Below are 17,988 nucleotides of genomic sequence, written 5' to 3' on the forward strand. Positions count from 1 at the left end.
CTAGTTAATTTATTTCAAAATAAAGATGCAATTTAATAATCAATAAAAATAAAGATGTACAAAAGTGTGCTTTATTCATATTGGAATTATTATTATTTTTCTTCAATATATGTCTTGGGTGTGGTGGCAATGTTTAGCAGGAAAAGGCCTGCTTTGAGCCAGATCTCAATCAAATTCTGGTACTGGATTTATTTCTTCTTCCTCAAAATGGAAGTTGTTTTAAGAGTATTGCAGGGAGCACACCATCACAACTACTGCAACAGGTTTCATCAGCACTGATTTATTTCTCAAAGAATGTCCATTTTCATCCGCTCCACCACCATTGTGATCCCACTGGGTGTCACCCCCCACTATAAGTTTTGTTGGACTGCTTGTAGACCTGAAGTCCCACAGCCCTAACTCTAAGAGAACCCCCCTCCCCATCCCCCCCAACTCAGTCACAAGACACATTTTGTCTTCAGGCTGGCCTTTATCCACCAACAGAAACCCCTTTAAATTTTTAGAAGCCAGCATGGGGGATTCTAACTTGGAGTATTCTCCAAAACCAATAAATTCATTTCACCTTTATAAGTCTTGAAATGAATCAACTGACTTAAATATTAATAAATAAATAAATAAAAAATAGTAACTATAATCTTCCTCCCTATATGGAGAACCGTTGAAAACCATAACTGCTATGTTATGTAAGTCACATTTCGACCAAGTTGTACATTTTGCAATCTTGGAGAATGAAGATGCAGCAGCTGCAAACATAGCGTGGCTTTATAGCAACTCGCTAACTCCGTAAACATCTGATGTCTGTAAACACCTGACAGAAACATTCCCCTCTCCGCTGTAATGCACTACCTGTATATTTAGTTAAGTGTGCACTTTTTCTTCCCATTCTACGCGAACAATTCCCCATTGACGATTCGATGGAGACAAGCGAATCGTACCATACTACTGCGTAAGAATGATTAACAGTGGGATATTTTGGAACCCTCTACAATCACAACACAGAGAAATGCAAACCGTACCAAAGTGAGTCGGACCACAATGCTTGGTGGAAAACGGGATGTGGAAAAGTCCTACTAGAGTGCAGTAAGGAGAACAGCAGCTCTTGTCCCCCATGTGAAGGTCATTCCTTTTGCGTGGTAACACAAGTGCATCCCACAGCCAGCTCGTAAGGACACTTGCACCAGATGTCTTTCGGCTTGTTGCGGATTCTTTTGTAGACCAAAATCTGGATGTAGATGGGCTTGGCGACCATATGCGCCACAGTGCAGTTCTTGCAGACAGCATGCTCGATGTTCTCAGGCTCCCTACCTTCAGTAGAATCCCACCTGCAATGAAATGGAACTTTATGAAGACACCAACGACACTGGGGTTTTTAGATCCCCGAATTTATAATTAAACCACCTAAAACACTAACAGGAATAAGGTGGTTAAGGAATATTATTTTTAACAGGCCCCTTTTTCAAGATAAAACCTTTAAGTGGAAGTCAACAAAAGCTTGACAATTTAGCATCATCTGTGTCTGTCGAGAACACCTGCTTATGATTGGGGCTCATTCGGTCAAATTCCTTAGTGAGTGCCTTGGCGAATGCCCAAAATGGCTCACTCGTTCGATTCAAAGAGATGCCCATCACATTAGTGATAAATGATCAAACTGGTTTTGGGCCCTTTTCATATACAGTACATCCAGAATGAAAGTACATGACCAATTTCCTGGAAACTTTGTTGAAGGATTGTATTTATGTTATAATATACAATAAGATAACTGAACTGAATGGCATAAAAGGCCCAGAGAATCTTCTAGGCCCTTGATTTGAGTTCTAGGATTAGCTCCTTGAGTGAACTTTTTGTCTGGTGTCAGTAACAAGAACTCCAACTCACGTCAGTTCCCAGGGAGCAACTGAAGAGCCTCCCAAATCTGACACATGTCGGAAGTGCGTGTGCTGAAGTTTTTGTGTCGACGTGCACTTGTTTGGACACACAGGTGTGCTGCACACCGTCCCCAGTACGACCAGTAACAGCTGGAAACCCTAGTAAAGAAAACATAAATAAAAAGCACAAGAGTCGCATCATCAGTAGAATCCCTTGAGAGTTAATATGTAGCATAAAAGCTAACTGAGTATTAGCATTCAAATTTTTGCAAAACCACAACACTGGGGTGGAGCTGACATGTTATTTTTAGTTTTTTGAACAAACAAAAACTGGACCTGTGCTATTTGTTTTCTCTGTGCGTTGCGGGATCCATTTGAGGCACAACACATTCAAATAGCACTACAGACAGTACACAGCTGAGGTGATGGTCAAGGTTGTTTTCTATAATTTCAGGGTTAGGGTTAATAAAGCGTTTGCAATGGCAGCTTTGACTAAAACCAAATCAGTCACCTTACTCCGCACTGTGTCGGCTAGCAGATAATGTTTGCTAGCTAACAATATTTGCCTATATCTCCATGCAACGGCCCGAGTATGCAAGATGTCCTTCCGCATTATTTCTTGTCGGTGTACCACTAAGAACAATTTGTGAAGCATATTTTCTAAATATGTAAGTACCCCTTGCAAATTTGTTAAGGGTTTTGAACCCAAAATACACTAGCCACAAAAAGTTAGGAATGTTCAGGTCAGGGCAAACCTAAAAAGCAAATAACCTTTACAAGTGAATTTAACTTAACAGTCTGTAAACTTTTAACTTTTTAAACTTTGCACATATGCAACTGTTTAATGTTACAGTTGTTGTTGTTTTTTTGCAAAACTTATTGTTCTCGAACAAGGATGTGAAAGGCAAAATCCACAACAGTCGTTTGACCCATTTCAATTACTAGGCCATTATGTGACTCTTGTAGTCTCTCTGTTGCAACCTACTGATAACACTCTGTAAACTTCTAAGCGCAGTGGCCGCTTGAAGCCTTGCAATAGTACCTTTCACCTCGAAATTTCACCCAAAACGTCAATGACTCAAACAACATAAGAACATAAGGATAACTGAAACCCTAGCTAGATGTTTAGCATTGTTTCTCGAAGCCAAAGGAAAAGCTCGTACAAACAAAACAAAAAAGGCTCTGTACTCACCATAGTTGTGCTGGCAGTCATGTTGATGTCAGAATAGTTGATTCTTAAAAGATTAGAACCGATTAGACCTACAAACATTGAATGGCTGTATGACCAGGCAGATGCTTTTCTTTATATATACCCTTCCATCCCCGTGACGCCGACATTGCATTTGCATGGAGAACTGACCACAGGCGGGTGGGTTATGGTTCCACAATCCAAAGCATGATTGAAAACAGCAACTTAATAAGAAGATAAAAATGATTACTGATTATGTAGGTACACGTAATCAAGATGCTCGAGCGAGTTGGGGTCCTATTAGATATTACACTTCGGCTACTGCTAGGTATGTTGGATTCTCAACATACTTAATCATGCATGCCTAGCTTGCGCTAGGTAATTTGTAGATACCTCTGGATCAATAAATCTTTACAAATTATGTTTAATTCACATACAGGAACACATTGGTAGAACAGAGGATCGTATGTCTACCTCACAGTTCTGGGGCTCTGGGTCCAGGCCCTGCTGTGTGACGTAAGCTTGTTCCCTATGTTTGCAACGGTTTTCTCTCACCAAGCGTGTTAGGTTCATCCAAGAAATTGTCTATACTTATGAGGGTGTATTGGCTAATGGTAGGATAATGGTTGATTGACAGGCAAGCAGTGTGCACTTACGCATGACGCTAATGAGGGCAACCACTGTAGAGAATGGGTGGATGAATGAGAAACAATGTTACATTTTATGATACTAGGCTTTGTTCTGATTTTATTTTCAAATAGTTCATGCTGGTCTTAGGTTAGATCACTCTTTTGAAAAACCCACTATTGATTTGATCACATCAACGTACATTTTTTAATATAATCACAGGTCATTATCACTAATTACAGGAGGCTGACGTGTTTCTCTGCCATCTTTCTGGTACGGATACCCGAAGGAGAAGAACTTTGCTAACTCATTTAGCCCTGGTGGTGCTTGCAACTAGCAATGGACCCAACGGGTCGAGCGCCATTTACCTTCCACAGCTGGGGCCTACATGTGGTTGTCGTTGCGTCCCATGATTCAGGCTTCCGCCGCCTGTATCCCTCTGCTTTGTTCTCGCTAGCGTTTACTAGCTTCTCCCGCTAACCGTTCATGTTAGCCGCTCTGGCTAACTTCTGCTTGCCGGGCTAATCACTCACCCAGCCAACTCAATATCTCTCGCTGGGGTGGTCGCTCGCTCGCTCAATCCAAATAATAATTGCTAATTGGTGGTAGGCTTGCCAAGTGTGGTCTCTCTGAGACACGTAGTGCGTGCGCCTCAAAATTGTTGCATTCTATTATAATACACACGCTGTACCTTTAATGAAGACTAAAACTAAAATTGAAAAAACATTTTTGTAAAGGAAATCAAATAAAAAGTAATATGCTTCAGAAAAAAATGAAAATTAACTGAAACTGCATCTTACGTTTATAATACTAACGATAATTAAGTATTGCTGTACCTCCAGAAGAACCAAAATATGAAATATATGAACCAAATGTTCTGTTTTGGTGTTATTGAATTTGCTACATTTTAACTCATTCACTGCCATTGACCGCTATAGATGTTAAAAATTCATTAGAACTATTTCTATTAGTTTAAATTTTTTTCTACTCTTGTTAACAAGAGTATGAAAACCTATACTTTTTTATTGTACATTTAGAACAGATATAAAATTTGTGATTAATTGTGAGTTAACTAGTCAAGTCATGCGATTAATTACGATTAAAAATTCGCCTGACGCCCTGAATTTTTAATAATCTTTAAGTCGCGTCAGGCGATTACATTTTTTAATCGTAATTAATCGCATGACTTCAATAGTTAATTCACGATTAATCACACATTTTATATCTGTATTTAAAAAAAACAACAACAACTAGGTTTTCATACTCTTGTTAACAAAAGTAGAAAAAAATGTTAAACTAATAGAAATAGTTCAAAGGATTTTTTGACTGTCTATAGCCGTCAATGGCAGTGAATGAGTTAATGACACAGCTCATTAGCCATGCAACATTTATATAGTAGAATGCGTCTTTTAAGTTAATGTGCTTTATCTCTTTCAGGATTCAGGCGTTTGCTGTGAGTCAGACCTAGCAACACTCTTGTTTGGAGGCAAACAGCGCAGACTCGTAGAGGCCTGATTTCCATGTGTATGTGCTGGTGTGTGTGTGTGTGTGTGTGTGTGTGACAGAGTGTGTCAGAGATTCCAGGTAATAATGAGGGAGTCACCGGTCTTCCCTCAGGAATTTACAACATGTGAAAAACGGGAAGTCCAAGCTGTGACCCGCTGAGGTGCAATGAGCAAAGACGTGACATAACCACCTTTGAGCAACTTAAAAAGTAGATGATGTTCAAAAACATTGGGGTTCTTTCTCCAAAATTAGAACAAGCAGACTTGACTTTAAAAATGTTGCCGCCGCCAGACTTGAAAGAAAAATGTTTTACAGGGGCAACAATGTTTGTCTTTAATCTCAACATTCGTCATTATTATTCCCGATATATTTTGTGTATTGAAATGTCTTGGCTGCCCAGCTTCCAGCAGTGTGTGTTTGATTTGTTCTTGTCCAATCAAAATTCAGTTTCTATGTGTTACCATGACAATGTAATCTGCCCGGGGCCTTCAATGCCATAAGTGGTGACCCATGACACATACACATAACTAGCTATGGCTGTTTTTTTTTTAAATACTAATTGGCTACAGAGTCACCTCTCTTGGTCTTAGCGAAAGCTTATTGTGACGTTGGCAAATTTGTGTCCTCGTATTGGTTGATTTAAATCAGGGGTCACCAACTCTGGTCATTGAGGGCCCCTATCCAGCATGTTTCAGGTATTTTCCTCCTCCATGACACCTGATTCAAACAATCAGGATCATTATCAGGCTTTGCAGAGCATGCCCGAAGACAGATCATATGAATCAGGTGGATTTGAGGAGGGAACAATCTGCTGGATTGGGGCCCTTGAGGACTGGAGTTGTTGACCCCTGATCTAAAGGGTGACAGAGCAGTACAAATGTCGGATAGAACTAAAAATTCATTTTCAAGGCAGAAAAAATGGAGCATAGGTCAGCCAACACCATTGCTAGCTGGCTAGTTTCAAGGATTTGTGCTTAGTGCTATATATTTTATTTAGTTTTCATGTTTTTGTCATGTTATTAGCTGAATATCAATTGTGATTCTTTTTCTTTCCAAATGATATTATGAATGGTGAACTGTTTCTTGCTTTAGTAATAATTGTATTCATCCCACATATGCCAAATGCCTCTCTCCGTAATGCTAAAGCATTCCCACATATATGTTATTGTGATTTTTTTATCGCCACAACTTTTTGCCGTGAAACAACTCCCACATAATACTTCAGATTTACACCGTTCAAATTTCAACTTTACCATCTAAATGAATGGAGGCTTCTTTCAGACTCTTTTCCATATAAATTTCAACTTAAAAAATTCCCGCCTCCCGGTTTCAAGTGTTCTTTTTATTCATTTTCCTTTCAACGACAATTAATACTTTGTAATTTTCACGTAATTTATCTTTCAATTTACTTTATAAGCATTCAGCTTAGCATTAAGCTATTAGCATTCAGCTATCAGCATTCCCATGCAATTTCTACATAAATTGCACGTAGTCTATTATAGTATAAAATTACATCAATAATGGTGGTGGTATTAAGGGGTGGCGGCTTAGGTCACTCAAGTCCCCACTGAAGGCCCAGATCCAAAATGTGCTGCCACCTGCACTATTTTCAATGTTTACATTTGAGTTCAGTCGGCTACTGAGTGAGAGCGACTGATAAAATATATATTCTTAATGTTGGATATCGGTCCATTGTTGCCTGCCTTGATATATATTAAATGCACAACAGAAATCTAGAATTTTTTGACTAACTTACCAGAATGGCAGCTGCTTCCACCATGCTAACCGCTATCTAGCCTTAATGCTAATGTTAGATAAAGTAAGCAAAGCTGTCAACTATTCTAGGTCATTAGGTTAAGAGGTCTCCATTTGACTGTAGTTCCGCTTGTCTTCACAGTTGTACACAGTTAGGCGGTGAGAGCATTTTGAATTGTGCAGGGGTCGGGTCTGATCGTAGTCCAAAACGGACACGTTATCATCTTGTGCCTTGGCCACCGTATTCAAAGCTTCTCCATACTTTTCAGCCCTCATTTTAGCACATTTAAGATGAGATTGGAAAATGCATACCGAAGCTGTTTTTAACTGATTAGGATATACATGAAAATAAATGCAAGATGGTCGACAAGTCTTTCTATTTCAAGTCCAGCTTACGTTCAAATTGCTCATCATGCGAGTGAAAACTACCCATCGTGTCTTGGATACTAATAACCGATGTGTGTTTTAAAAATACGTTCCTGCAGTGTCTACGTCCAACTTAAAACAACTGAGGGCAAAGACAGGTAGTTTATCGACACATTTGTGAAATGACAAGTCCTTCAACGTTGTGTTTATGTATTTTATTTATATATGTTACTAATATTCCTGTGTAACAAAAACCCTATTCTTTCAAACCAATAAACAAACAATATGGCGAGCGTGTGTAGAGGGTGTGCACCAAATGTCCCGGGATGTTGGGGGGAAAAAATTGGCTAATTGCTGAATTCATAACCCGAAGAATGCACCTCAGTAAAAAAAACAAAACAATGGAGCAGTTTGTCATGATATGGCGCAAACGTTCCTGAATAATTCAAATGTCAAGTTGAAACCATTTTTTATTTGCTATCATGATGGCAATCAATCACAAACAAGGCCTTGTACATCACGAGGCAGGACAGACAACAAGCGCCAGTTTACAGACACAGTCGATCGATGGCATCGGCGGAAGAATTGCACGTCACCACGTTCCAGCTTCTGGAGTATTGTTACAGACACACTCAATCTGAACTGTGAAACAAACAAAACTGGTAGTGCACATAAATATTATTGTAGGCACTGGCATATGAATCCAATGTACAGCCCCCCCCCCCCTCCCCCTACCTGACTGCAGATTGGGGCTCTAAGCAGACCTGTTGAAACATCCCGCTAAATGACCATGAAGTACGTTTTGTGCAGTATAAACATTCGTTTGCATCCTACAAGGACAAACGCGTACATTCTCGGGTTTGATTCCGAAGCACAGCAGCGGACTTTCCGATGTATTCGCAGACCGTCCAGGTACCCAATGTCAGCCATGTTTGTGATGGTTATTAGTTGAATTCAGACACCATTCCAACAGTTTGCAACACACTCAGGACGCCAATTGTCACAAAGTCGCCTTGTTGACATCCTTTCATCGGGGGTGGTTGGACTTGTTGGTTGGACTGGAATGTTAGCTTCAAACACAAATTGTCTTTCTTTTTCTTTCTTTTTTTTGTGGTTGTTTTATATGAAACAGTAGGAAAAAAATGGGGCCTTGGAGATGACCCTCGTGTCCTTGAAAAGATCTTAGCGAGTGGTGGACTGCGAAGCATTTCGTGTCGTCGAAAATGTTGCACAGGCTCAAGTGTCGCTGGTCTTCAGAACGTTTTAGCAACGGCAGGGGAACCACTGAGGTGGAAATGTGACACGGCAAAGATCAACAAAATGCACATGCTCACTTGAAAATGACATCACCGGGAGTTGGCAAAAGTTCATGACGTTTTTTTTTTTTTTTTTTAAGGGTTCCAAAAATTTGGTTTGAGGTACTTTGTCTGTATTATTTTTAATGTATTTAGACATCTTCTAGTCAGGACTCCCATGGGAAGTATAATCTTATGGACAGTGATGAATAATGATACAGTGATGACTTCTAATATACCCAATTGAGTATCTGAAACTGTCGATTTGTATTGTCATTTCAATATTATTTTTGGGAAAAATGGTTTAAAGTCACTAAATATAGTGAAAATGTCGCTAAGTTGGCAACATTGCAACCGAGTCGTAGCTCTTGCTCGGCTCGCTACCTCATTTGTAACATCCACATAGATACATAAAATAATAGCACAATTTTCAAAATAAAAGCATCACATATTTTACATTGTATTTAGACTTCATGGTCTCTGTAAGGGCCAATCAGATACAAAGGCCGGGTCGGCCCCCTGAGCTGTATTTTGCCCAGGTCTGATATACAGTGTTGTCTATCAATAGCCGGCATGTCTCTCTCTTTTTTTTTTTTTTTTTTTTTTTATATCTGATCCGACTAGCTAAACTACACAAACACATTGTAAGCAGCTTTTCAAGGTCACCAATGGAAACTGTGTGTTGCCATTCGTAACCCAATGTTGCTTTTAGCTGCCAACACAATACATTATTATGAAAACATAATTAAACTGCGATGATTCCAAATGTAATTGTCTCTATAAGCATTTCATCACCTTAAAACCCGCAGGGGTGTCAAACTCATTTTAGTCATGGGCCACATCGTAGTTATGGTTTCCCTCGGAGGGCTTTTGTGACTGAACCCATATAAATGTATGATCGCCTCATACAGTCATATATATATACATAACAGATAACTACTTTTGGAATCAGAAGCCACTAAAACAATGTTTGACTCTTTTTTTTCCAAATTATTTTAAAAGAGGGATTGGTTATAAAAAGAAAAATGTTTGCAAAACCTTCATGTTATTAAAAGTGGAGACAATTTGGCCTTAAGTTTGACACATGTGCTCGATGCAACCAGGAGGAATTATGTTCTGAGTGTGAAATATGCATGAAAAGCTCTTTTCTATAAATAAATATTGACAAGCGGACGCAAAAACGATTACTCGGTGCTCCCACAAATGAAGATTTTCATGGGCACATATTCTAGTTTTTTTTTTTGGCTTTAGTTCTATTACAAATAAATAGGTGCAACTTGTTTGTTGAGGCTTTTTGGCAGGTCTGTAAGCTACTAAGGTCAGAGGTCACCGGACTCCCTTGGTAAATCTGAGCCTTGAATCACATTTTCACCTCCGTGTTCACCCTGGGAGTTTCCGACTGAGAATGTGTGCGGTACGGAGGACCTCGTGCGATGCATCCTTTTAGGTGGTCTGCAGAACACAAAGCAGGACAAGCAAAAATGATAAGATTAAACATAGCCTTAGAAAATCTTCAACTGCAATGCAACAGGCAAAAATAGCTCATTTCCACATTTGAATTTGAATTTTGTTAACTTGATAAATATTCCAAAGTTTTTCTTTTTCTATTTATTTCTTCCACCCTATTCTATTTCTCAATTTATACTAGCTTACCACAGTGCAGTGTCAGCCAAGTAACGCCAATGTATACGTAATACATCTTATACAAGTGGCATATTGTTCCATTTCATGTTTCGTTCCAGTTTTACAGAATATAATGTGTACAAATGTATCCTGAAGAAAAATGCGGGTGAGGATTCATGTAATCAAAAATTGTAGCTATCTGTTGAAATTATACCTTGTTAGGTGTGATAATAATCAGATATAATACAAAGTGTTATACAAATGTGCACATTTATCCAGATTTGCACTAATGTGGTTCCTTCCAATGTTTTAGGCATTCGATTTACCTCGCAGAAACATCTTCACTAACAACCCGTACATATAAGCATTGTATGTGAAATGTAAAAATTTTAGAACTAAAAATTGGCGACTCCGGCGAGTCCCCTTTTCTTCTTCTCATGGAAAACACGAGTGAACACCACCACTGTTTTCCATAGATAGTGTTTTGGATCTGTCAATGTGAGCACAGCAACAGCACTTTTGCATAGAAGTCCCCCACCGCCACGCGTGGCGGCCTGGCTATAAATAATTGTTGGCACAGCAACAACCTCCGCCCCTTACAAATACTTAAACTTAAATGCTACAATAGAAACACCTATCAAGGTGTTGTTGTTTTTTTGTAATGGGTTGTTTAAATCGTCATCTTGCTGTTTTGTTAAGAGTGTTAAAGATAGCGCCATGTTGTAAATACTGACTGCTTTTGTAAAGTAGATCCTCTTTGTTTGCAGTGTTGTTAATGCTTTGAACTATGGAAGCTGTTAAAAGGAAAAATAAACTCACAAATCAATACAAAAAAGATTAATCACCCAGCTCTAATTTAACTGTACAACATGCAACATGTTAACTCATTCACTGCCATTGACGGATATAGACGTCAAAAATTCATTTAAACTATTTCTACTAGTTTAACATCCACCCCCCCCCACACACACTTTTGTTAAGAGTATCAAAACCTAGAAAATAAATAGTGTACATTTAGAACAGATGTAAAAATTTTAATTTAAAAACTATTGAAGTCATGCAATTAATTACAATTAAAAAATGTCATCGCCTGACGCGATTCCAAAAAAGAAAGAAAAGATGATTAAAAACTAGGAGCGTCAGGCGATTATAATTTTTAATCGTAATTAGTTGCATGACTTCACTAGTTAACTCACGATTAATCACAAATTTTATATCTGTTCTAAATGTACAATTAAAAAAAGTCTAGGTTTCTTGTTAACAAAAGTGGAGTAAAAATGTTAAACTAATAGAAATAGTTCAAATTGATTTTTGACGTCTATAGCCGCCAATGGCAGTGAATGAGTTAAAACCCACTGAACATTGTTCGTACACATATGCTGTATCTCAACTGCCATCTTATCAGGTTGCCACTTGTTGTTTGTGTAAAATCTTAGGACACTTTGTTGAATTGGTTCCACAATAAGAATTTGTGGAGCAGCTGGAAAGTTAAGGATGAAACTTCCATTTAGGTATTCTGATTTGAATCATAGATGTCACACGTGACAAATGGCCTGCACTCTCCCAACTGACCTGTGCACTCTGCCTCTGCATCTTGTGTCCTGAGCAGGACGACGGGTCTTCCTCCCACGAACCCTCACGTTCCATCTCCCGTCCGCGTTTTCCTGTGATGCCACCTCTGATGTGAGAAAGTGCTGAAGATAAAAAATTGGGGAGGGAAAGGGAACAGAGAAGATGAAAAGGAGAAAGTAAAAGTGATCTTAAATTCTTTTGGAATATCAAATCATAATGTGACCAAATGTTTTGGAATTTTACCACCACAGAAGAGTACAAGTGATAATACTTTTACCAGTAAAAATACTTTTATCAGTCACCATTATAGTCAATGTTGATTTCCTTCAGTATGTACCAACATCCTACCTGGGTGCTGAGGCACAGCAAACTCATGATACGGTCGGCTATTGGTGACCACTGTGTTGTTTTCTGGCACAGCATGGTAACCTGCAAGACAACATCAAAGCTTACTACTTACTAGTTTTTTCAGGGACGATACCGATACCAATTATTACTAGCCAAGGAGACTTACTTGCTAATGCAAGCACACATTGAGTTCCTCCACATCTGACCATTAGCGTGGATTTTAAACATAGAAGGGCCAAAACATGCTTTGTGAAAATTAAATTGCACTAGAAAATTAGCCACCAGAGTGTGCTAGAACTGCAAAAATGGAAATCAACCCGTCTTTTTTTAACAGATGTGCTGCTTTTAATATTATGACATGACGACGATGATATACTGTGGCGGTTTTAATATCGCGATATCACAATATTGCCGTTATCATTACATCCCGAATTATCGGCCATCAGATAAAAAAAAAAAAGAGGCCAATACCGATATATGTCGATAATCGGTCTATCCCTACTACTTACACTTCAAATTTTTATTTTTTTCTTCTTTTTTTTCTTTATTTCTTATATAAAGACTACTTACACTTCAAAACGCATGCTTTGTGGAAAGTCTCTCTCCCGTTGCTCAATATTTTACTTGGCGCTAAGCAGAACCTAATTTATTTGACAATTAACTTGTCTTATAAATAAAATTTCCCCACCTTCATTGACAAATAGGTAAAGTTGATAAATGCATCGCTGATATATCTGAGTGTTTGCAGTATACATTTGGACTCTACTTAACAATCACGGTAACGCTTGTTGACTTTGTATCTGCCTGGGTGTAGATGTGAAAACGAATTTAAGCGCATCTGCTTACAGAGCCACAGGAGCTGCCAGCCATATGTGCGTCTATGTGGAATCGTCTCTCATCCTAAACTAACTTGCGCTGCACTAGGCAGGAGCTGCGGCTGGCTGGCTAGCTAGCACAGCTAACCACTGTCCTTATATTGTTGGAAACTGCTCCTCTAAATCACTAATCCTCACCTCTATGGTGGCAAATAAGCTACGCTTCTGACAAGAATCGTTATCGTGAAAGGAGGACAAGAAGTAGCTAATTAGCCAACTCACCAAGCAAGAAAACAGAACAGGAAAAGATGGCGAATCACTGCTAACTGCTAAGCTAACCCGAAATGTAGAACAGCAAAACACCAGAACTCCATGGAAAATAATATAACAGCTGCACAGAAAGCACACACTTACGTCAGCCAGGAGAAATGTACAGAGTTAAAAATGTATAATATCAGTAACGTTTTTTGTGTTTGTTTGCACTATTGTACACTAGTGCTGAGGTCAAATTTTGAGTTTTGAAACCTGTTTTTTGTTTAGGACTTTTTGTTTATTATTATTAATTTCGGTACACTAAGGAACTACATAACCCATTCAGAAATGCTTCCAATCAAATTTTTATACTACCAATAATGTTTATGACTCGACAATTACTGGGAAGTGTCGGGCTGGGAAACAAAGTCGTCCAACTCTGTAGTGTCGACCCACCGTGCTGCGGCACCATTGGCTGTAGTCGCTGCCCCGACTGTTCCTTGCTGTGAAAGTTGAGGAGGATGCTCCCGCTGCCATTGCCCTTAGCGACAGAGCCGCCTGACACTCCAGGAACTAGAATAGCAGTGAAGAGGAAGATTGAAGCGGGTTGACGTCCAGGAAACGCCCATATGAAAAAGTTTTCTACAAATTGCATATGAATTTTATCTGTTCTAACAGAATTACATGTGGATCCTATATGCCGCAAAACACCCATATACAAAATGCATACAATTTATATATCATGTTTGCCATATAATTATGCTACTAATGTTCATACATGTTTTCTTGTGCAAATTCAATATGGCATGCCATCATAAATGCCAACTAGTGGTGAATGGTGACATCCTATGAGCACATTTGTTTTTAAGTATATTTACGTAAGAGTTTTGATATTTTGTATTTTGGTAACTATATTTGCTCTTTGATAAATCAAGATAAATACAATCAAAAGTTAAATATTCACGAAATGCCTTTATGAATTACATGTATTTTGGTTTTACTAACCTTAAAAACACACTTTCTTATTCTCACACTTATTACAATGCAACAACATAGATATTTATTTGAAACAATATTATGTCAAAATATTGTTGTGGACTATTAAATGTCTTAAATAATTGTTTTTACATAACTGTGTATTCCATTAAAAGCACATATCGTCGCTGTCCTGTGAAAAACACTTAAGTAATTATTTTTAATGTTTAAGCGATGAAACAGTAATAATATAATATACAGTACATATGAGTAATAGTATTAAATCCTTGTAAAGAATTTGAAGCAGTTACACAGAAAGAGTTACAATTTCAGGGTTACATTTTTGGGAGTTGATTTTAACAAAGTGTAATTTTATTATTTTCAGTGTTAAATGGTAGCAGTTACATATTAAAACTGCAGAGATTGTAATTAAGCTCCGCCTTCGCACGGGCACTTCTCTTTTCTTTCTCCTTGCTTGTCACAGGAAACATTGATATTTGAACAAAAGTAATTTGGCCACATGAAGTCATTTACACTCTCAGAAGAGACTTCCCTGCAAAAACTGGACTGTTAAAGTTTGGGTAAACATTTCAGTAATTATTAGTAGTGTGAAGTCAAGCAGATGGTCCTTCCCAGTCCGTGTATTAGAAAAACTTAATGACAGACTTATGCCTTTACAACAGCCAACATACAATGTGGCAGGATAGCTCAGTGGTTAGGTTCTCACACTTTGGATCAAGTTACTCTCGATCGAATCCCTGTCATGGCAATCTTTTAAGAGTGTTACTGACATATTAAAAACATATATAAATGGCCTAAATTACTTAGAAATAATTGACTAGAATTACAAACCCAATTCCCCCAAAAGTTGGGACACTATACAAATTGTGAATAAAAACTAAATGCAAGTGCCAAATTTCAATATTTTTTTTAGAATAGAACATAGATGACAGGTCAAAAGTTTAAACTGAGAAAATGTATAATTTCAAGGGAAAAATATGTTGATTGTAAATTTCATGGTGCCAAAATCTAGGAAAGGATGCGGGTATTGAAATAACCAGCCTGCAGTCCACTTCTTTCACTTCTAAAGCACATTTGGCGCATCATAAAGGGGAAGGTGCAACAAAGAAAGCCCAAAGAGACGCGTGTTTGACAAGAATGGGACAGCATTTCTATTTCTAAACTTGAGAAACGTGTCTCCTCGATCCCCAGACGTTTGCAGGCTGTTGTAAGAAGAGGGAATGCCTCACAGTGGTGAAAATGGCCTTGTCCCAACTTTTGGGAGATTTGTTGACACCATGGAATTTAAAACCAACATAGTTTTCCCTTAAAATGATACATTTTCTCACTTTAAATTTTGACCTGTTCTCTTTGTTCTATTCTGAATAAAATAAAAACAAATTGGCACTTCCACATTATTGCATTCAGTTTGTATAGTGGCCCAACTTTTTGGGAATTGGGTTTGTAGATATTAAATGTAAGTGATTTACTATCCATCCGTTTTCTTAAGCGCTTGTCCTCACAAGGGTCGCGGTGGTGCTGGAGCCTATCCCAGCTGGCTTCGGGCAGTAGGCGGGGTCCACCCTAAACTGGTTGCCATGTGATTTACTATATAAAGTTTTATACATTCCGATAAAATTCATATATACATTTTGTTAAATAGTTACTTGTATTATATATAAAACATTTTAGATTTCATATATAAAACATATGCAGAACTTATAATATTCACATAAGAGTTTGAAAATCCCATATTTGATGTATGGGTTATTTTTGGTATGAAAGGGGCCATAATTGCACAGAATTTTTATATGACATATACAGTCCTTATAAGGATAATTGTACTCAATTTATTTAAGGAATATATGATGCTTGGCATATATAAATCATATAGGCTTTTTTCATATGGGCGGTGTCAACACAGTGTCTGTGCACTTACTGTGGTGAGCGTTGTTGTTGCTGCCGTTGTTGTTGTTGTTGCTGCTGCTGTTGTTGTTGTTGCTGTTGCTGTTGTTGTTGCTGCTGTTGTTGTTGTTGTTGCTGCTGTTGTTGTTGTTGGTCCCCGGCTGTTGTTCTCCAGGAGAGTAGGCCATCATTCCTCCATTTCCGTTGCCGTTGGTGGATGGAACGGATGCTAGCAGGCCTGAAAGACACATACAAATATTTAGAATTGAATGATCAGAGTGGTTATCAATGATTAGCACAGTGCTGAGGCAAAAGTGCAGACCGATATAATCTTTGACTCCAGATTTTGGGCGGTTGAATTTCTTAAAACTTACAAATCAATAAAGAACGGATCATGGTAACTTTTGGCTGATTCAATATAAAAATTATCAGAGAACACAATATTCTGTGGGTTGAAAAATTACAAATTCTCAAAGATCAGTGGTGCTCTAGGGTTGTCAGTAGTGTAAATGACTGGCATTGAATGAGTTAACATTATCATTCAGCGTCAGTTGCTAATTGACTTTTCTGTTGGTCTTGACAATGAAATGGGTAGTGCACTATAGAGGTGGCATTAGCTAGCAGGTTAGCCATCATGTTTTTGCTAAAATGATTCAAAGACAACCAGTGCAATGCCCTGATGAAAGTTTTGGTTTTACCGTTCATCCTTTAAGAAGTCGCTACTTCGCTGGCAGCAGGCAGTCTTGCGATCTTCTCTGTACAATTATTTATCACATCCTCCTCACCCACACGTACCACCATAATTCAGATTTAGGAATTTTCCGTTCCGATTAGTGGTAATCACTTGCTCTCGACCACCTGGAAGTACCATAGTGCCCATTGTTTGCAACAAGGTCTATTGGGACTAAATTAAATTTGGGTTTGGATCTGCATGGATTTCCCAAATTGTCTCGATTTCTCAGTGAATAATTGAAGCAGACATACTCGACAGAAAATGTATGAATCGTTTACCCTTGGCAAAGGTCTCAGACTCTCATATTTACAATCATATACTCATATTGACTGTAAATTAGCAGGATCATGCAAAAAAAATGTGAAAGAGTTCATGGACTCACAATATTCAAAATCATAAATATTCTCACCCAGTCCTCTGTATCGGCTCAGCTGCTGGTAGATCTGCTTCATCCTCTCAATGTTGAGCCGACTTGCCTCGGCGTGGTGCACCATTGGTTTCGGGTAGTGGACGCCGATGACACACTTGGCGGCCACTTGCACTGACTCGGGTGCATTCCACGGGTCATATATGAACTTAGCAGGGAAAGCTCGGAGGACAGGTAAGTAACGTCTGAAAGCACAGGGAGACATTAGATTTCAACAGTGTGTCAACAGGATGTAGATGCTTACACACATGCACGTGTGTATACAGTATGTGGGAATGATACCAGGAAATACATTTCCGCGGCGTCCGATCGAGTAAATAATATGGTCACAACTGGTCACCACGATATCGTCATTCACAATCATATATTGCCATTTCCCTTTGGAAAATAATAAATGCGCTAGGTGGCTGACGTACAAGCAAAAAACAATACAAAACAAAAACACCTGCCTTCCTTCCTTCCTCCCTCCCTCTGTCTCGGGCCTCTGACCGATGGTTGGAAACCACCGATGTTAAGCAGCATATATACAGTAATCTGTTACAGGCCCAGGTCAAAAGCCCTTCCTCTTTGACCTTTTCAGGAACCCCCAACCAAGACTCTCCCTAAATTTTCAATGTTGTGATACTGTAATTTTTGTTTTTTAATCCATTTGTAAATGAAACGGATTTTAAACATCAATGACAGTGTGATTGTCTTAAACAGGGATAGGCAACCCTGGTCCTCGAGAGCCGCTGT

At 38.6% G+C, this 17,988-nt stretch overlaps 1 protein-coding gene and 1 long non-coding RNA gene across 2 annotated transcripts in view; both read right to left on the bottom strand.

Moving 5' to 3' along the window:
- Positions 1–472: 472 nt before the first annotated feature.
- LOC147178951 (uncharacterized) lies at positions 473–4,336 on the bottom strand. The gene is made up of 3 exons (XR_015094179.1): positions 4,050–4,336; positions 1,876–2,024; positions 473–1,322 (listed from the first exon to the last, which is right to left on the bottom strand). It is a non-coding gene; the product is annotated as an uncharacterized LOC147178951 (long non-coding RNA).
- A 3,424-nt stretch (positions 4,337–7,760) lies between these two features.
- Positions 7,761–17,988, bottom strand: part of LOC147178952 (cryptochrome-1-like) — a 29,183-nt gene continuing 18,955 nt past the window's right edge. Inside the window, exons 10-15 of the mRNA XM_086067797.1 lie at positions 17,236–17,438; positions 16,128–16,331; positions 13,670–13,786; positions 12,147–12,227; positions 11,799–11,920; positions 7,761–10,055 (exon numbers count right to left, since the gene is read on the bottom strand). Coding sequence (XP_085923923.1) covers positions 10,047–10,055; positions 11,799–11,920; positions 12,147–12,227; positions 13,670–13,786; positions 16,128–16,331; positions 17,236–17,438 — 736 coding nt within the window. The 3' untranslated portion in view covers positions 7,761–10,046. The remainder of the gene's footprint in view (positions 10,056–11,798; positions 11,921–12,146; positions 12,228–13,669; positions 13,787–16,127; positions 16,332–17,235; positions 17,439–17,988) is intronic.

This window comes from Leptonotus elevatus, chromosome 2 (assembly GCF_054856555.1).
Source record: "Leptonotus elevatus isolate MCC_2025b chromosome 2, RoL_Lele_1.0, whole genome shotgun sequence".
Classification (NCBI taxonomy): domain Eukaryota; kingdom Metazoa; phylum Chordata; class Actinopteri; order Syngnathiformes; family Syngnathidae; genus Leptonotus; species Leptonotus elevatus.